Genomic DNA, 25,491 nt, shown 5'->3' with positions numbered 1-25,491 from the left:
CCTTCCATCAGCAAGGGCATTGAAGATGAAACGTGGCTGGGTCTTTCAGCATGACAATGATCCCAAACACACCGCCCGGGCAACGAAGGAGTGGCTTCGTAAGAAGCATTTCAAGGTCCTGGAGTGGCCTAGCCAGTCTCCAGATCTCAACCCCATAGAAAATCTTTGGAGGTAGTTGAAAGTCTGTGTTGCCCAGCGACAGCCCCAAAACATCACTGATCTAGAGGAGATCTGCATGGAGGAATGGGCCAAAATACCAGCAACAGTGTGTGAAAACCTTGTGAAGACTTACAGAAAAAGTTTGACCTGTGTCATTGCCAACAAAGGGTATATAACAAAGTATTGAGAAACTTTTCTTATTGACCAAATACTTATTTTCCACCATAATTTGCAAATAAATTCATTAAAAATCCTACAATGTGATTTTCTGGAAAAAAAATTCTCATTTTGTCTGTCATAGTTGACGTGTACCTATGATGAAAATTACAGGCCTCTCTCATATTTTTAAGTGGGAGAACTTGCACAATTGGTGGCTGACTAAATACTTTTTTCCCCCACTGTATTTATGAAAAAACCCTCAAATAAAAGGTGACATTCTGTACTGTCACCTCAAACATTTAATCTTCAATCCAAAATGCTGGAGTACATACTCTAAGAAAAAAAGGTGCCATCTAGAACGTAAAGGGGTCCTTCGGCTGTCCCCATAGGAGAACCCTTTGAAGAACCCTTTTTGGCTCCAAGTAGAACCCTTTTAGGTTCTACATTGAACCCGAAGGGGTTCTACCTGAAGCCAAAAATGGTTCTACCTGAAACCAAGAAAGGTTATCCTATGGGGACAACCGAATAACCTTTTTGGAACTTGTGTAGAGAGACATTTCAAGACATCCCAAGCAAGTTTCATCCCCGTCCCCTCACCTTGAGGCATGCTGATCTTCTCTCCATTCTTGCTGCCCTTCAGCTTGTGCTTCTTGAAGGTTCCCTTCCTCTTCTTGACGTTGGGCTTCTCCTGGTTGTTCATGTGCAGGATGAGCAGACTGAGCTCCCTCTCAAACACGTCCTGTTCCCACTGGGCCAGCTGCTGCTCCCTTTGCCTCAGGAACTCCTCGTGGGACTTCTGCTCCACCGCTGCACGCTTCAGCTCCTCCTCACGACAACGCAGCTCCTGGAGTTATTACCATCTTATTACTGGTTATTGTTGTTTTACTACGCAAACACACACTTACACAAACACCATTACAAAATGTTCAGTGCACATGTAATAACATGCATAAACATGTATAAACATGCATAAACACGCACACTCATAGTCCTACATACATACCCATCACAAATGCACCATCCGAACACACAAAATAATCATCATACAATCCTACTCTCCAAGCCTCTCTCTAATAGAAAAGACAGCCGGCTCTGTCTGCCTCACCTTCTCCTTGGCCCTGAGCTCATCAAACATGTCCTGGATCTCCAGTTTCCAGTCCTCCTGTAGGGAATGAAAGGAGTCCTGAGGCATCTCCTCCATGACCTGCCTTTCAAGAGCCGTTAGCTGAACCAAGATGGAGGCAAAGTTGGGCCTGTGGTGTGGGTCCTGATCCCAGCACTCTGTCAAGGCAGAAATACTCAGTTAATATAAATTATAATAACATGCAAATTACAGTTGCTCCACTACCAAAGCATAATCATGGGACGTTTAGCTATAAGTGCAGGATTGCATTCAGATCATGACACAATTCAAACACAAACTCTCCAACTATTATGGTTGTATTTTAGCAGAATTTTGACAAGGCATTGTCAAGACTGATACCATGACAATAATTGGGACAGTGACTTTTCTTTTGTGCTTTTATCAAACATTACCACTACCAACACAACTGGCACAGCAAATCAACAACAACCTCAAACCAACAATATCCTTCAGAAAATATATGAACGGCAGCCAAAATATATTGCACAACATATCAGCTGCTCAGTGTTCTTTCTGTATGTGACAAATTTCTCCTCCAGGTTTGAGGAAAAAGAGAGAGAGAGAGCGAGAGAGAGCGAGAGCGAGAGCGAGAGCGAGAGCGAGAGCGAGAGCGAGAGCGAGAGCATTATGGTAACACCAAATTCAACACACACAAGTGCGCGCACGAGCACACACACACACAGGACTCTTACCTGCCATGAGCTGGGCGAAGGGTTCTGGGCAGGTGGAAGGGATGGGGAGGGTGAGTTTGTTGACAGCCACTCCGTAGGCCACAGCCAGACCATCTATCCCCCTGTAGGGAACCTCCCCTGTCAGCAACTCCCACAATAGAACACCATAGCTGGGGAGGAGAGAGGGAGAGCAAGGAGCCTTCAATGGAAGGTTCGGGCAGTTTATCAAGCCAGTCCCTGGTCCTTCTAGTACTAGCAAATATGGTGGATAAAGGAAGATGGTTCCCTCAGGCTGTTTGCCATTGAAGAAAATGGTCAGTTCCGGTATACTTAACGGGGTGGGTCTCCCATAGACACCAATGCAATAGCAGCTGGATTTGGTGTACTTAGTTCAGTGGTTCTCAAACTTCTCCTCGGGGACTCCAAGACATTTCACAATTTAGTCGTAGCCCTGAACTAACTCAACTGATTCACCTAATCAAGGGCTTGATGATTAGTTGACATTTTGAATCAGGTGCGCGAGCTGTGGAATAGTTAAAATACATATGGAACGGCTGGGGGTCCCCGAGGAGAGGTTTGAGAACCCCTGACTTAGTCCATTGATTTCATTGAACCAGAAAAAAACAGCAAGTGGGATATCTCCCTTCCTCGCCGTCTCTGGTATTAGCACACCTGATTCAATTAGTGAACTAATCAAGAAGTCATTGCTTGACAAATTGAATCAGGTGTGTGCCAGTGTTGGAACAAATATGTGGAATGGCTGGGGCACCTCAAGGAGGGGTTTGGTTTATGTACGTATAGCATCACACATACAAAGCATGCAAATTATATCAACAGCTGAAGTGGAGGGAAGATAACTGTGCAATATATTATTATTATTTTGCATTTATTTATATGCAATAATGGCGCTCATGGAAGTGCATTATGCTTCTATAAAACATCATGCATAAAGACAAATAGGGTAGAAAGCAATACACTTTTTTACAATTTACTACAACAAACAACAAAAACATGATAGGACGGTTTCCCCATATATATGACACACACACACACACACACACACACACACACACACACGGGACGTTGCCGATCCTCAGAGTGGCAAAGTGCTTGGATCTCCCACACTGTCAATTACATCCATTCAATCAACACACAAACTCCTCTAAAAGGCCTGTAGGCTGCCTGTAAGTGGGGGGTGTAGCCTTCAGCGTTTTGATATAGTCCTTTAATAACACCATCCAACAGAGACTGTGCCTCTCCACTGCTCTGTTTTTACCTCATCATCTGAGATCTACAGCTTTATGATGAAGAAGAAGTGAAGTGTTGCATCCTAAATGACACCCTGTTCCCTAAATAGTGCACTACTTTGGAATAGGGAGCCATTCCACTACCTATGTGGAATAGGGAGCCATTTGGGATGTAACCAAGGAGATGGATGAAAAAGAATAGGGGGGGGGGGGTCAAGATTACCCCTCATTTTCATAGCAGGTTCCACCACCCTCTCATTAAGATATGCAAAGTGTCTGTTATGAAGCTAAAACGGAAAAAGCTAGTTTGGGAATAGTTAAGTGTCCAAGGAGAGTGTGAGAGAGACATTTGTGTGTGTTGGATCCATGGAGTGCCATTTTGAATGTACATCCTGTGCTTGGCCACATTCTCACACAGCCACACACAGCCACACACAGCCACACATAGCCACACACAGCCACACACACACCCTTCACAGATAAAGGGCTGCGGTCAGGTCTGCAGTGTGGCCTTCCACCCTACTCTCTCACTCTCTCCGTACTGGTGAACAATAGGACAGTGTGCACGACACGTCTCACACAAAGCACAGAGCAGGCTATGAAGTGCTGCTGCTATCACATGGCTGTTTCCCTCCTGCAACATATCCCTCTATTCTATCACTGCTGCTATCACATGGCTGTACCCTCCTGCACATACAGTGGGGGAAAAAAGTATTTAGTCAGCCACCAATTGTGCAAGTTCTCCCACTTAAAAAGATGAGAGAGGCCTGTAAATTTCATCATAGGTACACGTCAACTATGACAGACAAATTGAGAAAATAAAATCCAGAAAATCACATTGTAGGATTTTTTATGAATTTATTTGCAAATTATGGTGGAAAATAAGTATTTGGTCACCTACAAACAAGCAAGATTTCTGGCTCTCACAGACCTGTAACTTCTTCTTTAAGAGGCTCCTCTGTCCTCCACTCGTTACCTGTATTAATGGCACCCGTTTGAACTTGTTATCAGTATAAAAGACACCTGTCCACAACCTCAAACAGTCACACTCCAAACTCCACTATGGCCAAGACCAAAGAGCTGTCAAAGGACACAGAATTGTAGACCTGCACCAGGCTGGGAAGACTGAATCTGCAATAGGTAAGCAGCTTGGTTTGAAGAAATCAACTGTGGGAGCAATTATTAGGAAATGGAAGACATACAAGACCACTGATAATCTCCCTCGATCTGGGGCTCCACGCAAGATCTCACCCTGTGGGGTCAAAATGATCACAAGAACGGTGAGCAAAAATCCCAGAACCACACGGGGGGACCTAGTGAATGACCTGCAGAGAGCTGGGACCAAAGTAACAAAGCCTACCATCAGTAACACACTACGCCGCCAGGGACTCAAATCCTGCAGTGCCAGACGTGTCCCCCTGCTTAAGCCAGTACATGTCCAGGCCCGTCTGAAGTTTGCTAGAGTGCATTTGGATGATCCAGAAGAGGATTGGGAGAATGTCATATGGTCAGATGAAACCAAAATAGAACTTTTTGGTAAAAACTCAACTCGTTGTGTTTGGAGGACAAAGAATGCTGAGTTGCATCCAAAGAACACCATACCTACTGTGAAGCATGGGGGTGGAAACATCATGCTTTGGGGCTGTTTTTCTGCAAAGGGACCAGGACGACTGATCCGTGTAAAGGAAAGAATGAATGGGGCCATGTATCGTGAGATTTTGAGTGAAAACCTCCTTCCATCAGCAAGGGCATTGAAGATGAAACGTGGCTGGGTCTTTCAGCATGACAATGATCCCAAACACACCGCCCGGGCAACGAAGGAGTGGCTTCGTAAGAAGCATTTCAAGGACCTGGAGTGGCCTAGCCAGTCTCCAGATCTCAACCCCATAGAAAATCTTTGGAGGGAGTTGAAAGTCCGTGTTGCCCAGCGACAGCCCCAAAACATCACTGCTCTAGAGGAGATCTGCATGGAGGAATGGGCCAAAATACCAGCAGTGTGTGAAAACCTTGTGAAGACTTACAGAAAACGTTTGACCTGTGTCATTGCCAAGAAAGGGTATATAACAAAGTTTTGAGAAACTTTTGTTATTGACCAAATACTTATTTTCCACCATAATTTGCAAATAAATTCATAAAAAATCCTACAATGTGATTTTCTGGATTTTTTTTCTCATTTTGTCTGTCATAGTTGACGTGTACCTATGATGAAAATTACAGGCCTCTCTCATCATTTTAATTGGGAGAACTTGCACAATTGGTGGCTGACTAAATACTTTTTTCCCCCACTGTATCCCTCTATTCTATCACTGTCAGAGAAGGTGGAGGACATGTTCCTACACACACACACACACACACACAGTCCTGGCCCATAAATAGTCTCGTCATATATCTGTATTTTAATTGAACCCTTATTGTACCATTACAAAACATACACACAGTTTTGTAATGGTAGAGGTAAGTAGCTATTTATTGCTGGATATTGCTTCTGCACTGCTTTACCACACATACACACACCAACCACCTTACCTCCAAACGTCGCTGCCCTTGGAAAAGGTGGAGGACTTGATGACCTCGGGTGCCATCCAGGCATATGTGCCTGCTGTGCTCATCTTGGTGGTCTTATGCCACTCCCGTGCCAGGCCAAAGTCTGTGATCTTCAGAGTTATCCCTTCCATACAATCATTCTCCATAGGCTGGGCCAGGAGGACTGGGAGAGAGAAAGGAAAGAAAGAAAGAAAGAAAGAGAGACATTTTTATTGAGACATCCTCCTTCACATTTTACATTTTAGACATGCAGCAGACGATCTTTGCCAGAGCAACTTACAGTTAGTGCATTTAAGGTAGGCACAACAAACACATATCACAGTCATAGTAAAGTAAAAACGTTCCTTATTTATTTATTTATTTATATCTTATTTGTTTATTTATTTATATCATCATGTTCATCTTCATATCTCATTGTCATGTGGTTAATCAACATTCTATCCAAATTTAAATGGAAATGATACAAACCTAAAAAGTTACTTCTATTGCCATTGCCAACTATTTAAAAAATAGCCTACATAAAGCCAACAAAGAAAAAAATTGCAGCCTGCAGGTAGAAAATATCCTGATAAAAATAAATATCCTATAAATCACATTGGCTACACATGGCCTGTCTGCAACGAACTTCAAACATTGTATCAACTTTTAACTTGGGTCTGGCCCGAGGCTTGACTAGCGAACTTGCAACATTGTATAAAATATTCTGGGCCCTCAGAGTTTCCTGTGCCAGTGAGCTCGGGACAGACACAGCTGTAGGCTATTTGCGCAAGGGATAAGAAGCAGTGCTTGACTTGGGCAGGAGCTCACCTGAGCTGAGTACCTGCACCTCAAATGTTCTACTGCTTGAGCTCCTGTTCCTCTTATAGAATATTAGCTCAAAAGTATTGTGGAGCTCCTGCACCTAAATATAAACAGTACCAGCACCCAAAATGAGTTTTATTTTATGACGTTTCCACTGGAGCAGAGCATTACATTTTTCCCTTTCACACGGAGTGGTTATCGAAAGGGAGAGAGCTGGAAAGATTTTTCAAATACATTGAGGAATTATTGTCATTCTCAATGGATGCAAAAACAGACTTTGTTTGCTTGCTGTATAAGGTGAAGAAAACATTACTTTGAGAAGCTCCACAGGTCATTAGTGGTGGTGTGTTAAGCCAATCAGAAATACTATCAGATCCCCAAATGGGCACATTTATATGCTTACATGTCACGATCGTCGTAGGAGTGAGTAGACCAAGGCGCAGCGTGTGAAACAAACATGACTTTATTTCGTTAAAGTAATCCAAACACGACTCGTGAAGTCCAAAACGGTTACACTAACCGAACACGGAACAAAAACCCACAACCCCAAGGTGAAAACACACAGTATAAATATGGCTCCCAATCAGAGATAACGAGCCGACAGCTGACACTCGTTACCTCCGATTGGGAGTCACTCAATACAAACATACAACAACCTAGAAATAGACACAACAGAACTACCAACATTGAAATAAACACATAGAATGCACACACCCTGGCTCAACATAATGAGTCCCAGAACCAGGGTGTGACAGTACCCCCCCCTAAAGGCGCGGACTGCGACCGCGCCTCAAAAACCCCAAACAGGGGAGGGCTGGGCGGGCATACCTCCTCAGTGGCGGTTCTGGCTCCGGCCTAGACCACCACCCTCCGATACACCCCCCACAGTACCCCTGGTCCTGTCTAGCCCCGCTGGCCGGAGCCGGACTGACGACACGCACCCCTGGCTTGGTGCGTGGAACAGGAATGGACCGGAATGGGCTGGCGACGCGCACCACAGACCTGGTGCGGAGAGCAGGAACGAGCCGGACAGGGCTGACGACGCACCCCGTAGGCTTGGTGCGTGGAGGAGGAACGGGCCTTACCAGGCTGACGACTCGCACCCCTGGCTTAGTGCGAGTGGCAGGAACAGGCCGGACCGGGCTGGCGACGCGCACCGTAGGTTTGGTGCGAGTGGCAGGAACAGGCCGGGTCGGGCTGGCGACGCGCACCGTAGGTTTGGTGCGAGTGGCAGGGACAGGCCGGACCGGGCTGGCGACGCGCACCGTAGGTTTGGTGCGAGTGGCAGGAACAGGCCGGGTCGGGCTGGCGACACGCACCGTAGGTTTGGTGCGGGTGGCAGGAACAGGCCGGGTCGGGCTGACGACGCACACCGTAGGTTCTGTGCGTGGAGCAGGAACAGGCCGGGCTGGGCTGGCGACGCACACCGTCGACTTGGTGCGTGGAGCAGGAACAGGTCGGGCAGGGCTGTCGACGCACACCGTAGACTTGGTGCGGGGAGCAGGACTGGGCCGGACAGGGCTGTCGACGCACACCGCAGACTTGGTGCGTGGAGCAGGAACAGGTCGGGCAGGGCTGTCGACGCACACCGTAGACTTGGTGCGGGGAGCAGGAACGGGCCGGACTGGGCTGTCGACACACACCGTAGACTTGGTGCGTGGAGCAGGAACAGGTCGGGCAGGGCTGTCGACGCACACCGTAGACTTGGTGCGGGGAGCAGGACTGGGCCGGACCGGGCTGAGGAGACGGATAGGAGACCTGGAGTGAAGAGCTGCCACAACCCGTCCTGGCTGAATACCTACCTTCACACACTCTGTGTGAGGCATCAGCACAGGACGTACAGGGCTGTGTACCCGTACTGGCATAACAGCACGCGACACTGGCGCAGGATATCCGGGACCGAGGAGAGGCACTGGAGGCCGCGAGCGCTGATCCGGCACACTCCGTCCTGGCTGCATGCCCACCTTCGCACAACACGTGCGGGGTGCTCGCACAGGACGTACAGGACTGTGCCGGACCACTCGCGGCACAGTACGCAGCTCCGCATACCTCGGAACCTGCCCAGTCTCATGCTGCCATGCCTGAGTACGGGGAGTTGGCTCTGCTCTCCATCCAGGCTCCGCCAACCTGCCTTCTGGCCCCCAAAACCCGGTGGCCTCCTCTCCAAATTGCCCTGTGGCAGCCTCCTGCTGCCCAGCCGCCCAAGCCATGTGCCCCCCCCAAAAAATTTCTTGGGGTTGCCTCTCGTCCTTCCGACGATGGCCCTGCTGCCGCCGTTGCTCCTCTCTCGCCAGGGCCTTGATCCTCCCCCAAGGTCCCTTGCCCCCGAGCATGTCCTCCCAGGACCACGATTTGCCCACCTGGGCCATCGCCAGCCTCTCGATCTCCTTACCCGGCGCTTCCTCCCATGTCCAATCTCCTTGCTCCTGGACACGCTGCTTGGTCCTTTTGTGGTGGGTTTTTCTGTCACGATCGTCGTAGGAGTGAGTAGACCAAGGCGCAGCGTGTGAAACAAACATGACTTTATTTCGTTAAAGTAATCCAAACACGACTCGTGAAGTCCAAAACGGTTACACTAACCGAACACGGAACAAAAACCCACAACCCCAAGGTGAAAACACACAGTATAAATATGGCTCCCAATCAGAGATAACGAGCCGACAGCTGACACTCGTTACCTCCGATTGGGAGTCACTCAATACAAACATACAATAACCTAGAAATAGACACAACAGAACTACCAACATTGAAATAAACACATAGAATGCACACACCCTGGCTCAACATAATGAGTCCCAGAACCAGGGTGTGACATTACATTTGCGCGCAGGCCAGGTAGCCTATAGGCCTACTTCTATGCATGTGTGTCCTTACTCAACATTGACAGGAGTGCGCCAAACAAAAGACAATGACTAAATTGGCTAAACTCGTAAATGGAATGAAATAAACCAAAACTTGTTTCTCACAAGTGTAGCATAGGTTGTGCGCTCTGCAAACAATTTGTCCACTTCGAGTATGAGAAAGGGAAGATGGGAATAATAATATTGAATGCATTAAAATAAATTACCGGAACCAAAGTAACAAACATTGTAGATTAGAAATTATAGGAATTAAGGGTAAATGTACTACTGGTGATATACAGTGCATTCGGAAAGTATTCAGACCCCTTGACTTTTTCCACATTTTGTTACATTACAGCCTTATTCTAAAATGTATTAAATAAACACAAATCCTCATCAAATCTACACACAATACCCCATAAAGAAAAAGCTAAAACAGGTTTTTAGAAATGTTTGCAAACGTATTAAAAATAAAAAACAGAAATACCTTATTTACATAAGTTTTCAGACCCTTTGCTATGAGACTCGAAATTGAGCTCAGGTGCATCCTGTTTCCATTGATCATCCTTGAGATGTTTCTACAACTTGATTGGAGTCCACCTGTGGTAAATTCTATTGATTGGACATGATTTGGAAAGGCACACACCTGTCTATATAAGGTCCCACAGTTGACAGTGCATGTCAGAGCAAAAACCAAACCATGAGGTCGAAGGAATTGTACGTAGAGCTCCAGGACAGGATTGCGTCGAGGCACAGATCTGGGGAAAGGTACCAAATAATTTGTGCAGCATTGAAGGTCCCCAAGAACACAGTGGCCTCCATCATTCTTAAATGGAAGAAGTTTGGAACCACCAAGACTCTTCTTAGAGCTGGCCGCCCGGCCAAACTGAGCAATCGGGGGAGAAGGGCCTTGGTCAGGGAGGTGACCAAGAACCCGATGGTCACTCTGACAGAGCTCCAGAGTTCCTCTGAGGAGCTGAGAAAAACTTCCAGAAAGACAAACATCTCTGCAGCACTACACCAATCAGGCCTTTATGGTAGAGTAGCCAGACGGAAGCCACTCCTCAGTAAAAGGCACATGACAGCCCGCTTGGAGTTTGCCCAAAGGCACCTAAAGGACTCTGACCATGAGAAACAAGATTTTCTGGTCTGATGAAACCAAGATTGAACTCTTTGGCCTGAATGCCGAGCGTCACGTCTGGAGGAAACCTGGCACCATCCCTACGGTGAAGCATGGTGGTGGCATCATCATGCTGTGAGGATTTTTTTCAGCGGCAGGGACTGGGAGACTAATCAGGATAGAGGGAAAGATGAACGGAGCAAAGTACAGAGAGATCCTTGATGAAAACCTGCTACAGAGCGCTCAGGACCTCAGACTGGGGCAAAGGTTTACCTTCCAACAGGACAACGACCCTAAGCACACTGCCAAGACAACGCAGGAGTGGCTTCAGGACAAGTCTCTGAATGTCCTTGAGTGGCCCAGTCAGAGCCCGGACTTGAACCCGATCGAACATCTCTGGAGAGACCTGAAAATAGCTGTGCAGCGACGCTCCCCATCCATCCTGACAGAGCTTGAGAGGATCTGCAGAGAAGAATGGGAGAAACTCCCCAAATACAGGAGTGCCAAGCTTGTAGCGTCATACCCAAAAAGACTTGAGGCTGTAATCGCTGCCAAAGGTGCTTCAACAAAGTACTGAGTAAAGGGTCTGAATACTTATGTAAATGTGATATTTCCTTTTTTTTTTTTTTGCAAAAATTTCTAAAAAACGGTTTTTGCTTTGTCATTATGGGGTATTGTGTGTAGATTGATGAGGGGGGAAAACAATTTAATCAATTTTAGAGTAAGGCTGTAGCTAACAAAATATGGGAAAAGTCAAGGGGTCTGAATACTTTCCGAATGCACTGTATGTTATGGGGAATTGATATACACTAACAATCAAATGCAAACAATTCACACAATGAAGTTATGAAACAATGAATGTGCACAAATCGGCGGGAGAGAGCACATTCTGGAGAGAGAAGTGCATTGTGCATCTAGGCGCCTGGTCAATCCGTTGTCTGCATTAACCATGCAGCATTTATGGTGATATGGCCTCAGCAGAAGTCAGGGCATTCATACTTCTTGCGCTTCGCAGAGCAGTGCAGAGCTGTTGTCAAGGAAGTGAATTTGTGTTTATACAGGATGTCAATGCGGAGCTATTCAGAGCCCACCGCATTGTTACAAAATGTGGGAGGCGCATGGTGATGCGGTACATACATTGGCTTTTAGTCTAGGCCTCCGCAATGGAGTAGTTCACTGGGATGGGCGCAAATACTGTATATATATTTGTACTGCTCGACTAAAACAATCTCGGTCAACCAGCAGCTTAATGGGCAAACAATCAACCGGTCGACTAATTGGGGTCAGCCTTAATGTACACGCATACTGGTACTGGCCTCAAAGGAAGGTGGGAATGAAGAAAGTAATAAATATTTCCTCAACACTCAACAAGGCGTCCAGGTCCTGAGGCAGGTACGCATCCCCAAACCATCACACCACCACCACCATGCTTGACCTTTGGTATGATGTTCTTACTGTGGAATGCAGAGTTTGGTTTTCGCCAGGCATTACTGGAACCATGTCGTCCAAAAGTTATACTTTTGAATCATCTGTCCAAGAGTCTTGATGATCATCCAGGTGCTTTTTGGCAAACTTGAGTCAACTTTTTGGACGAGATGGGTCCCATTATGCCTGGTGAAAACCAAACACTGCATTCCACAGTAAGAACATCATACCAAAGGTCAAGCATGGTGGTGGTGGTGTGATGGTTTGGGGATGCTTTGCTGCATCAGGACCTGGACGACTTGCCTTAATAGAAGGAACCATGAATTCTGCTCTGTATCAGAGAATTCTACAGGAGAATGTCAGACCATCCGTCTGTGAGCTGAAGCTGAAGCGCAGCTGGGTCATGCAGCAAGACAATGATCCAAAACACACAATCAAGTCTACATGAAAATTGTTAAAAAGCAACAAATTGGAAGTTTTGGAATGGCCTAGTCAAAGTCCAGACCTAATCCCAATTGAGATGTTGTGGCAGGACTTGAAACAAGCAGTTCACACTTGAAAACCCACACATCACTAAGTTAAAACAGTTCTGCATGGAAGAGTGGGCCAAAATTCCTCCACAGCGATGTGAGAGACTGATCAACAACTACAGTAAGCATTTGGTTGGAGTCATTGCAGCTAAAGGTGGCACAACCAGTTATTGAGTGTAAGGGGGCAATTACTTTTTCACACAGGGGAATTTGGTGTTGCATAACTTTGTTTATGAAATAAATATGGAATTGTTGTGTTATTTGTTCACTTATGTTCCCTTTATCTAATATTAGGTTTTGGTTGAAGATCTGATAATATTCAGTATCACAAATAGGCAAAAGTAGAGAAAATTAGAAAGGGGCAAATACTTTTTCACAGCACTGCATTTCCTGCCCTCTATACCTGCATGCCTTCATGTGATGGTTAGCTAAGCTATGCATGGGCAATACATGTCAGGTACAATCAACCTGCATTGAGAGGCCTTCATTATACAGTACCAGTCAAAAGTTTGGACACACCTACTTATTCAAGGGTTATTCTTTATTTGTACAAAAAATTATATTGTAGAATAATAGTGAAGATATCAAAACTATGAAATAACACACATGGAATTGTGTAGTAACCAAAAATAGCCACCCTTTTCCTTGATGACTGCTTTGCACACTCTTGGCATTTTGATGTCTTCACTATTATTCTACAATGTAAAAAATAGTAAAAATAAAGAGAAATCTTTGAATGAGTAGGTGTGTCCAAAGTGTGTCTACTTAGAGTTGTGGTGGATATGCTCTCTCTCGTGTGAGATGAAGAGGTTGAAGCTCTTGAAATAAGCCAAACATGTGGTAGGATGTGACTGACTCCATGCCCTCCCCCTTCGCTGCCCAAATGGGCATCCTCAGGGTGAAAGACAAGCACCCAACGTCCAGCGAAAAAGTCAGAGAGAGTCGGAATGATGGAAGAATTTGACGTGTTACAGGGAAGTAAGCCTTCCGCTATTTCCAGACACTTTCAGTTTATTTCAGTGTATAAGTGCATGTTTTCTTTCTCCCTTTCTCTCTCTCTCCGTTTCACCCACAAACACTCTGGATCCCTCCCTCCGTAGACGTCCTGTGCACTGCCTGGCAGCCCAGCCGGCGTGCCGTGTTTGACGTTACAAAGGAATGCATCACAAGAGTCTGGGGTGGGGTGGGGTGGGGTATCGTGAAAAGCCGCAGCTCTCACAATGAACAGCAACCTCTGCCCCCTCACACAGTGCTCTCTCCGGCGCGCACACACACACACACTTCAACAACTAGAAAGATGGTGAGAACAGTGGAACGCACAGGCGTATGCACAAGGGAACACACCCCACACAGTATCACACACAGCGTCAAATAAACATGCATATTGTAAACACAGAGATGCCTTAGGAGGAGTACCTAAAAACTGAGCACAGACACAGTTACGAGAGCTGATGGCATTAAATTGTTTGATGAGAACCAGACAAATGCCGTCTGTCCCGCTTGACCTCTATTTTGTATTTCTAAGAATCATACTGTTTTTCTCATTTATGTGCGTCAGACTTCTATTAACTTTCTCTCCTTCAGAGGATTTACAGTAAAACCATTGTCTTAGAATCGTAGGTTATCAGGTAACTAGAGAAAAACAAACCAAATGGGGTAGATATGAGACTTTAGACAGGAGACTTTTCTTTGTCAAAGTTGTTAGCTGCATGACGAGTCCTTGTCTTGGAAAAAAGGCATTGTAAGCGAAACGTAAACAACAATAAAACGAGTCTCCATTCCATCCATCAAGTGTCGCTAGTGTTGAGCACATTTCAAAACAAGGGCTGCGCTTCATCATGCACATTAAGACTAATCCTATTTTTAGAAACTGGGGTTAACAGGGGTCAGGTTGCTCTCATGATTGATACAGCCAGAGAGGACTGTGGGATATTTGGGTGAATTAGCCAATCGGTCGCTCCGGTGAGAGAAGGTTGATTGTTATCGACCAATAAACGGACAGAGTCTAGGACACCCAGAGGTGTCTGCCAGGGTCGTGACTTGCAGTAACTAAAATAAAAACTGTTGAGATGTGCGCACGTGCACACAGTCACACACACACTCACACAGACAAAGCATTTTAGCAATGTAGCATGCTCAATAGTCTTCCTCCACTTCCTGTGATGAGGCAGAGTGCATCCTTAATTCAGACACTCTTTGGCCCATCGCACCACATGACCACAGCATTCTCCACTGAATATCATTGGCTGCTATAACAATAACCAGTGAACTGTGTGACCACTGACTTCTATAGCATGACATATCTCAGGGTTCAAGGTTCAAGGTTCACCAACTGATGTAGCAGACTAGAAGTCTAAGGCCTTGTACACATTTGTGCTCATTACTAACATTACCGTAACCGTTATGTAGAAGGTAGTAGGCCTATGTAACGTTACCATAACTGTTATGTAGAAGGTAGTAGGCCTATGTAACATTACCATAACCGTTATGTAGAAGGTAGTAGGCCTATGTAACGTTACCATAACCGTTATGTAGAAGGTAGTAGGCCAATTTAACATTATCTTACAGTTTTTCTCAATTGTTTACACACAAATACTGGTACTTGAGACACAATGACCACAACATGTAACTCATGCACCAACCCCCTGAACCAATTCTGCTAAACTACAAGCACAATTCCTGCTTTACACTCAAATTGCAGTTCTACAACACACTTTTTTCAAAACACTACACACAAATCTTTGCATTTGGCACAATTTTCATGCAGAAAATCTCTTGTTTTCACAATGAACACACTGCCATTCAAATATGCACACTGACTCATCACATGGGCAAACACCCGTCACACAGTTTTACAATTAGCAATCAGAGCTTCAGCATAAAAGGGCAACAGGTGAGCTCTTCTGTTTTGGAGCAATGGATGCCAACATTGGAAACAGAGGCAGAGCCAGAGGAGTGAGAGTAAGAGGAGGAGGACGGGGAGGACAAGGACGAGGACGAGGAAGGCCAAGGACCGTAATCTCTGATGAGATCCGAGCCACTTTGGTTGATCATGTGGTCAACCATGGTCTAACAATGAGGGAGGCTGGGCAAAGAGTACAGCCAAATTTGAGCAGGTACACTGTAGCATCCATCATCCGGACATTCCGATATGAGAATAGGTAAGAAATCTACTCTCACTAGAAAATTGCAGTACTGCATATCAATACAGTACTCAATGAGTACAGTAGTACAGTATTGCCTGTGGACTGTTCTGTAGGACTGTAAAAATAAAGTATGTTTCAAGTATTTGGGAAGTGTATTTCTACTTTGTATTTACAGCATTTTACTATTTGTTTGGCAGAACTGAAAGATTACCAACACAAGGTGGTCGGGAACGTGTTCTGTCTCCTGAACAGGAAACTGAAATCATGAACATGGTCCTAGAAAATAACGCCATAACATTACGGCAAATACAAAGAAAAATAATAGAAAACAATGAGATATTTCAAAATATTGATAGGCTTATCAACACTGGACCGTGTCTTGCGCAGAAATAATCTCAGGATGAAGCAGGTCTACAGGGTGCCATTTGAACACAATTCAGAAAGAGTCAAAGAATTGCGATATAACTATGTGCAAGTGAGTCCTATACAATCCCACAATTGATGCATACTCTCAACACTGTATAAATTATACATATTTCAGTATTGTAATCATAATGATTGTGCTTCACAATAGTGACCACTCCATGTCTATTTCTGATATTGTCATGTGTGTTTCAGAGAGTCCTTGAGCTAGAGGTGGCTGCAGTGGAGCACCAGTTCATCTTCATTGATGAGGTAGGATTCAACCTCACAAAAAGACGAAAGAGGGGAAGGAATATCATCGGCCAGCGTGCCATTGTTCAAGTCCCTGGCCAGCGCGGAGGGAACATCACAATGTGTGCAGCGATTACCCACCACGGCGTCATCCATCACCATGCTACCCTTGGCCCCTACAACACCGCCCATCTGATCACATTCCTGGACCCTACACAACACACTCATTCCACCAGATCAGGTAGATGGCCCAGAGCAGCTCAGGTACTTTGTCATTTGGGACAACGTAAGTTTCCACAGGGCTGCTCTGGTTCATAACTGGTTCACTGCCCACCCACGCTTTTCAGTTGTTTATCTCCCTCCATATTCTCCATTCCTCCCAAAGTGTATGACCGAAATCCACAAACGCGTATACAGTACCTCTTCTCCAAGCTATGGAAGACGCATGTGGAGATATAGCAGCTGATGCTTTTCATGGCTGGAATCACCATGCTAGGCGATATTTCCCCCGCTGCTTGGCCAGGCAAAACATTGCTTGTGATGTGGATGAGGTGCTGTGGCCAGACCGCAACAGAAGAGAGGATGCAGCATAGTTTTAAAAAAATGTTTACTGTAACTGTATACATTAAATTCTTCTGTTTTGTATGTAGACCACTGTATGTGCAACTTTGTGTTGGTTGGGAATGGGATGTACACTGTGTACATTGTTTTTGTGGGAAAAATTAAATATATTTGTTACCGTGTGTTCTGAGTATAAAAACAATATTCTCAAATATTTTACAACACACTTATGTATGTACTGTCTGTAGTACTGGCAACACTGAACCAAAAGTCATTATGATGAATGGAGAAGAAGTGTTTTCCATTCATCATAGTGTTTTACATTGAGCACATCAGTGTTCAACTGGTTCTTATAAATGTCTATTCATATGATGGTTTGTGTGTCATTTGAAAATAAAATACCATTGTGATAAGAAATAACATTGTTTTGAATGTAAAGTTTCATTTTGCTGGAGAATTGAGGGGTTATGCCCATTGTGTGTGTTTTTTGATTTGTGTGTAGAGTTCTGAGAATATGAGGCATGCTTTCAGAAAATGTGTGTGAACAATCGAGAAACTGTAACAGTTGTAGTTAAGTGGTCCCTGCTTGTCATTGTGAATAAGGGGAACATGGACATATGGCACTCCTACACCCAGAGCTGATACCTGCCTCTCTGCCCAGCCCCAGACAATCAACCTCCAGACACAGACACAGCAACCAAACAGACGCCCGCAAGACAGCAGCTCCATCCCCATGGCAACGGGACTCTGTTTGGTATAGTTTGTTGTTCAGAAAACAGAGTAGGTAGTCACTTACTGAAATGACTCTCTCAGGAGCGACCTAGAAATGTATTTACCGGCCCAGTCTACAATAGATACATATATATGAAGCAAGATCTTCTGCTCTGTTGCATTGCATTGTGGGAAGAAAGGTTTCCTAATGCCTTACCTTATCTAGGGGAACTCAAGCTATTTACATTACATCTCAAGAGTGTGGGTGAGTTAGCACTGACATGCACTTCATTAACCACAACCAAGGAAGGGCTGTGGGCCTATTTCACTTTCTCAGCAGCTTATCAGAGAACACACATTTGCATTCTCCAGAGGCATGCCGTTCCAATAAGTGTAGCTTGTACTTACAAACATATATTGGTTGTTATTTTTTCAAAAGTAAAAGTGGCAATGTTACGTAATAAGGCCTCACCTGCATTGACAACTTGACTAAATTCATTAGTAGCATGACATTGATCAGTAATTCATAAAGTGGTAATCTGTCTCTACTGTTAATCTCTCTCTTTTCACCCTATCACTTCTCTTCCTTTCTCTACACCTCTCTCCCTCTCTCTCTCTCTCTCTCCTTCCCTCTTGTGTGTTTGTGCCGGATCTGCTCTCTGTCCGTAGGCGAGGGAGAATTCCGGCAGGGGTAGGGGCTTTCCCCAGGAAGAACGAGAGCTTTGTCCCCTGAGGACGGAGCCATAGGCTGACAGACAGTCTGCCAACCTCAAACACTGAGAGGGAGGGAGGGAGACAGAGACAGAAAAGCGAGAGACAGAAACAGAGACCGAGACAGAAGAGCGACAGAGACAGAAGAGAGAGAGAGAAAGAGAGACAGAGACAGACTGTGGGATAAATGTCCAAATCACAGTGAAGCTGACATCAACACTAACATCAAAGCTGTCTGAGAGAGTTATTAATGATTATCTCTGCACCAAATTGGCCTGGACCATGTAATGAACCAGGGGCCTGAGATAACTCACCTATTAACCAGCGCTAGCTAACAGCTAACACAAACTACTGGAGCCACAATGGCTGCCAGTCGTTGAGTTTAACCTCCATTCGCAGAGTTTCCTCAAAGATGATGTATATATTGACAAGATATTGGACTGTCTGCTCTGACAATGGGAATAAATGTCTGCAAAGGCGAAGGCAGGCGGGAGGAGGCGGAAACATTCTGGCCAATGAGAGGGCAGATACGCATGTGAACAACAGGCACAACTCCGTTATAAAATAGTTTCTCTCAGGGCCTCCCGAGTGGCGCAGCGGTCTGAGGCACTGCATCGCAGTGCTTGAGGTGTCACTACAGACCCGGGTCTGTAGTGGCTGTGTCACAACCGGCGGGGACCGGGAGTCCCATAGGGCGGCGCACAATTGGCCCAGCGTCGTCCAGGTTGGGGGAGGGTTTGGCCGGGGGGGCTTTACTTGGCTCACCATGCTCTAGCGACTCCTTGTGGCGGGCCGGGCGCCTACAGGCTGACTTTGGTCATCAGTTGAATGGTGTTTCCTCCAACACATTGGTTAAGCTGGCTTCCGGGTTAAGCGGGCGGGTGTTAAGAAGTGCGGTTTGGTGGGTTATGTTTCGGAGGACGCATGACTCAACCTTTGCCTCTCCCGAGCCCGTTGGGGAGTTGCAGCAATGAGACAAGATCGAAAAAGTGGGTAAAATACACACACAAAAATAATAATAAAATAGTTTCTCTCAAAGTTGCCAGGACGCCACGTGCATCCACTTATATCAGTATATTCGTAACAACCTAAACATTACGAAACCTCTATTTGATCAAATAAGCCTCACGTAGCAAATTAGCAATTACATTTTATGTTGACTAAATTCAACACTCTCTCATTGACCTCCCTACAAAACTCCCCACTTGGTCTGCTCAAGGCTTTATTCTCGAGTAGACCGATTTGGGGGCGGAGTCAGCCCTCTCACTTCACCTCTTTCTCTCTGGTATTCAGGGAAATCCAGAACATGGGGTCAATCAGGGGTCGACCTCACATGGTGTAGTGGTAAGTGGGCAGTCACTTCCTAACTTTATACAACATGGTACAATGCGATGGTCCCATGTCGTGCATTGACCTAGCTAGCTATCAAGGTTTGGCTGACTAAACACTCTCCAATGTTTGCACAGTCATGTAGAACGGCACTGGAACAGATAAATCAGTTTCAATTTACTGAGAGAGCCAACGGAAATGTAGAAGTATGATAAGTATACCTCAACTCTAATACATCAACTGCATATACACCTACAAATGCTCAGGTACAGAGATGGAAACATAATACAGGAAAATGTGTCAAATTATTCTAACCAAATATCAGCCTGATCCTTGCATCCATTTAGCATTTCACAAGCCAGTGGTGAGAATTCTCTATCTACATGAGAACTGCCTTAGGATCACTGTAGAAAAGATGCCAAACCAAGCCAGTGAGAGAAACCAAATGTTAGCCTAAGCCTGGAAAAAAAAATCTCTACAATTTCCTGGGTTTTGGAAACCTCTCCACATCCTGTGTGGTGTGACCTTAGAGTGTCTTATTTTCCCCTCTCTCCTCTCCTCCCCTGAAGTTCTGTTGTTCAGCCCCTCATCCCATTGCTCTCTGTTCTATACATAGCATTTTATTATTCTGGAACTATAGTCAAGTGTGTGTGTGTGTAGGGGGATTGTGTGTGTGTGTGTATATGGTGTACGTGCATGTGTGTGTATCAATGCGTGTGTGTATCCAAGCCAGAGTTACCCAATGGGGCCAGCAGTGTGTGTGTGTAGGGGAATCCCGTGCCAGCTCCTACAGTGCCTTGCAAAAGTATTCATCCCCCTTGGCGTTTTTCCTATTTTGTTGCATTACAACCTGTAATTTAAATGGATTTTTATTTGGACTTCATGTAATGGACATACACAAAATAGTCAAAATTGGTGAAATGAAATGAAAAACATAACTTGTTTCAAAAAATTCAAAAAAAAAAAATAACGGAAAAGTGGTGCGTGCATATGTATTCACCCCCTTTGCTATGAAGCCCCTAAATAAGATCAAAAATAAGCAAAGACGTTTGGTGTTTACCAAAAGGCATGTGGGAGACTCCCCAAACATATGGAAGAAGGTACTCTGGTCAGATGAGACTAAAATAGAGCTTTTGGGCCATCAAGGAAAACGCTATGTCTGGCGCAAACCCAACACCTCTCATCACCCCGAGAACACCATGATGTTTTTCATCGGCAGGGACTGGGAAATTGAAGGAATTGAAGGAATGATGGATGGCGCTAAATACAGGGAAATTCTTGAGGGAAACCTGTTTCAGTCTTCCAGAGATTTGAGACTGGGACGGAGGTTCACCTTCTAGCAGGACAATGACCCTAAGCATACTGCTAAAGCAACACTTGAGTGGTTTAAGGGGAAACATTTAAATGTCTTGGAATGTCCTAGTCAAAGCCCAGACCTCAATCCAATTGAGGATCTGTGATATGACTTAAAGATTGCTGTACACCAGCGGAACCCATCCAACTTGAAGGAGCTGGAGTAGTTTTGCCTTGAAGAATGGGCAAAAATCCCAGTGGCTAGATGTGCCAAGCTTATAGAGACATACCCCAAGAGACTTGCAGCTGTAATTGCTGAAAAAGGTGGCTCTACAAAGTATTGACTTTGGGGGGGTGAATAGTTATGCACGCTCAAGTTCTGTTTTTTAGTCTTATTTCTTGTTTGTTTCACAATAAAAAATATTTTGCATCTTCAAAGTTGTGGGCATGTTGTGTAAATCAAATGATACAAACCCCCCATTTTAATTCCAGGTTGTAAGGCAACAAAATAGGAAAAATGCCAAGGGGGGTGAATACTTTCGCAAGCCACTGTACCTGCTCCGCCCTCCCTCCACCATCCTGCCCTCCCCTATCCCAATCAGAGCCTGGGATCTCCGGATGCAGCCTGCCGGCATTTCCAAAATAAAGAGTAGGGAACACACAAAGAGAGGGGGGGGGGGGGGGGGGGGGGGGCTAGCGCACTCTTATCACAGCCAGCCAGACACTGTGCCAATGGAAATACACCAGAGCCTTGCCCTGGTTGACCTCCTCCACAGAGCCTGGTACTGCCACCCCATCACAGGTGATGCCTGTCAGGCAGCAACACGCTGGCATTGAAGATATGCCAATGTCAGTGGAAGGATAAGCACAGGATTGTTCCAATCAAGGCTGAGGGAGTTGTTCCTTGCCACTCTCTGTCGGCTGTGTTGTAGTTGGGGGTTTTGAACTTTGTGGTCTCTCCTAAGCAAAACTATGCACTTTGTGCCAAACGTATTTGTAGAAAAAACCTTGATTGGTTGGTGAATTAATATAGAAGATTGAAATTAACCTATAGTAAGGTCATTTACTCAATCGATTTGTGGCTACATTTAGCATTCAGCCTGTTTCTATCTACAAGACCAGGATCTTATCCTAGTTGTATTTCAAGCCACAAATAGAGCGTAATTTGTTTTCTGTTTTAATATGCAGATTAGTTATTGATTTTAATTTACGAGTACCGTCTCCTCCTACTCATCTCATGACCTACTTAACAAGCCACATATTCTATTTTAAATGACTAACTGGCCATAACTGTCAAGCCTTATCTCCAACCATCACAGTGCCTTCAGAAAGTATTCATACCCCTAGACTTATTCCACATTTTGTTGTTCTACAGCCTGAATTCAAAATGGATTAAATAGATTTTAATAATTACAAAGTGAAAACATATTTTTCAAATTCTTTGCTAATTTCTTACAAATGAAATACAGAAATATCTCATGTACATAAGTATTTACACCCTTGAGTCAATACATGTTAGAATCACCTTTGGCAACGATTACAGCTGTGAGTCTTTCTGGGTAAGTCTCTAAGAGATTTGCACACCTGGATTGTACAATATTTGCACATTATTCTTTAAAAGAATGTTCAAGCTCTGTCAAGTTGGTTGTTGATCATTGCTAGACAGCCATTTTCAAGTCTTGCCATGGATTTTCAAGCCGATTTCAGTCAAAACTGTAACTAGGCCACTCAGGAACCTTCAATGTTGTCTTGGTAAGCAACTCCAGTGTATATTTGGCCTTGTGTTTTAGGTTATTGCCCTGCTAAAAGGTGAATTTGTCTCCCAGTGTTTGTTGGAAAGCAGGCTGAACCAGGTTTTCCTCTAGAATTTTGCATGCGCTTATCTCTATTCCGTTTATTTGTATCCACAATAAAAAACTCCCTAGTCCTTGCCGATGACAAGCATACCCATAACATGATGCAGCCACCACCATGCTTGAAAATATGAAGAGGGGTACTCTGTGATGTGTTGTGTTTGCCCCAAATATAACGCTTTGTATTCATGACATAAAGTTAATTTATTTGCCAATTTTTTGCAGTTTTACTTTAGTGCCTTGTTGCAAACAGAATGCATGTTTTGGAATATTTATATTCTGTACAGGCTTTCTTCTTTTTACTCTGTCAAATAGGTTAGTATTGTGGAGTAACTACAATATTGTTGATCCATCCTCAGTTTTCTCCTATCACGGCCATTAAACTCTGTAATTGGTCTGTATCTTTGTAGTGACTGGGTGTATTGATACATCATCCAAAGTGTAATTCATAACTTCACCATGCTCAAAGGGTTATTCAATGTCTGCCTTTTTAATTTTTTACCCATCTACCAATAGGTGCCCTTCTTTGCGAGGCATTGGAAAACCTCCTTGGTCTTTGTGGTTGAATCTGTTTGAAATTCACTGCTCGACTGATGGACTTTACAGATAATTGTATGTGTGGGGTACAGAGATGAGGTAGTCATAAAAAAATAATGTTAAACACTATTATTGCACACAGAGTGAGTCCATGCAACTTTTTAAGCACATTTTTACTCCTGAACTTACTTAGGCTTGCCATAACAAAGGGGTTGAATACTTATTGACTCAAGGCATTTCAGCTTTTCATTTTTAATTAATTTGTAAACGTTTCTAAAAACATAATTCCACTTTGACATTATGGGGTATAGTGTGTAGGCCAGTGACACAAAATCTCAATTTAATTCATTTAAAATTCAGTCTGTAAAACAACAAAATGTGAAAAAAGTCAAATCTTTCCTCTAGGATTCTCTTTCTAATGTGTATATCAGGGCCCGTCTTCATACAGCGTCTCAGAGTTAGATCATGATGACATGGACAGATGATACCTGATCCTAGATCAGCACTCTTTAGCCTAGCTAGCTTGACTCAGTAGTCTCCAACTACATACCTGTGACTGGCAAAGCAAGTCTATTGACGCAGCAACCCCTGTTACAGATAATACAAGTCACCATGCCAGACTTGGGTTGCATTTCAGGAGTTTATCAAGTTCAATATGTCTATTTCCTGGACTAAATACCTCGCATGCCACCAATATGGGCTAAATGTCTAAATTGCCCTCATAATTCCCCTCAGTGAACTTGGGAATGTTGATGTGTGTGAGAACGTGTGTGTGAATATCGAGAGACTGCCAGAGTGTGTCTGTGAGTGCAAAGTAACACAGGGGATGTTTTCAGTGCACTGCGTTGGGGCGCTAGGGGCCCTGAGTAAAAACATGCTGGTGGTGCACAGCTGTATCAGATGCTTGTCCACTCTGGGGAAAAAAAGTGTTGATGCAAGATCTATTTAATCCAGGGTATTTAAACCTTTTCTAGCATGAGAGCTACTTTGAAAAAAATGTAACATGTCGTGAGCTACAATTCTTTCTAGCTTTCAAATAGGCATATTCTTCTCTTCTCCCCTGCGACTGTTCCCCGAGTCCTTAGTGCACTACTTTCTATTGTACACTATGTTTTCTGTCAGTACACCTGGTAGAATGAAGGTTAATAAACAACTCTTAGGGGGGGGCCTTATACATTTATTGTTTTATTTTTTTGAAAACGTAGCTTTACATTTTCCCAAATTATGTTTTCTCAGTTATATTTTTCCTGGTTTCAGAATATATATTTTTTTCACTCTCAAAATTACAATTGTTAAAGGAGAAACAATGAAATTGGATGTTCTGAGTCCATGTCAATGCTTAAACCACATCTGAACACCATTCTTATTTAAGTCTGGAAGAAAACGAACGAATGTGATTTTTAAAATGTAATTCCCTTTAATTGTGAATCTAGCCAGTGAGGAATGTGCCGTCCGATGTACCGGTCTAGTGATGGTTCTGTACTGCTGCTGCTCATTACATGGCAAGGTTTGCAAATAACAAATAATAGATACAAATGATATACTTCCTCATGATATAAGCCTACTTTGCAGTTAACATTTAATGGAGGTTTTGGGGAAAATATTTCTGTCAACCCACGAGACGATTATCACATTAACTGGCTACACACGGAGTGATAGACAAATGCACGCACCACACAGACAGGGGCAATATTCCTGGAAATTAATAGGCAAATATTGTGTTGGGTTTGGCTTTTTAAGCCAATAGTGGCTAACCAGGGGTGGGATAGTGTCAATGTTGCATTGATTAGATAATAGCTGGGAGCTTGCAGTGTCGGATACTTGTGAGATTTGTATATGACAGTTTGCGGTGGAACACGTGAAAATTGCATGTACTTTCAGAATTGTTTGGCGAGCTACTCATAGGTGGGCTGCCAGCGACTTGTAGCTCGCAATCGACCTGTTGGAGACCCCTGATTTAAACTGTGGTTCTTCTTTTAAAAAGACCATTAATGCTTAGTGTGGCGTTTTCCATGTGATTTCCAACTATAGTTGGCCAGAGCTTCGGCGACAGGGC

At 44.4% G+C, this 25,491-nt stretch overlaps 1 protein-coding gene across 1 annotated transcript in view; it reads right to left on the bottom strand.

The window, feature by feature from the left end:
* Positions 1-25,491, bottom strand: part of LOC311132658 (mitogen-activated protein kinase kinase kinase 11-like) — a 45,139-nt gene that overhangs the window by 14,588 nt on the left and 5,060 nt on the right. The window contains exons 2-5 of the mRNA XM_084165923.1: positions 5,907-6,087; positions 2,155-2,303; positions 1,424-1,599; positions 916-1,162 (exon numbers count right to left, since the gene is read on the bottom strand). Coding sequence (XP_084022049.1) covers positions 916-1,162; positions 1,424-1,599; positions 2,155-2,303; positions 5,907-6,087 — 753 coding nt within the window. The remainder of the gene's footprint in view (positions 1-915; positions 1,163-1,423; positions 1,600-2,154; positions 2,304-5,906; positions 6,088-25,491) is intronic.

This window comes from Coregonus lavaretus, assembly GCF_964263955.1.
Source record: "Coregonus lavaretus genome assembly, chromosome: 7".
NCBI lineage: Eukaryota > Metazoa > Chordata > Actinopteri > Salmoniformes > Salmonidae > Coregonus > Coregonus lavaretus.
The sequence above is the reverse complement of the archived record's forward strand: the minus strand, read 5'-3'. Positions and strand labels throughout refer to the sequence as shown.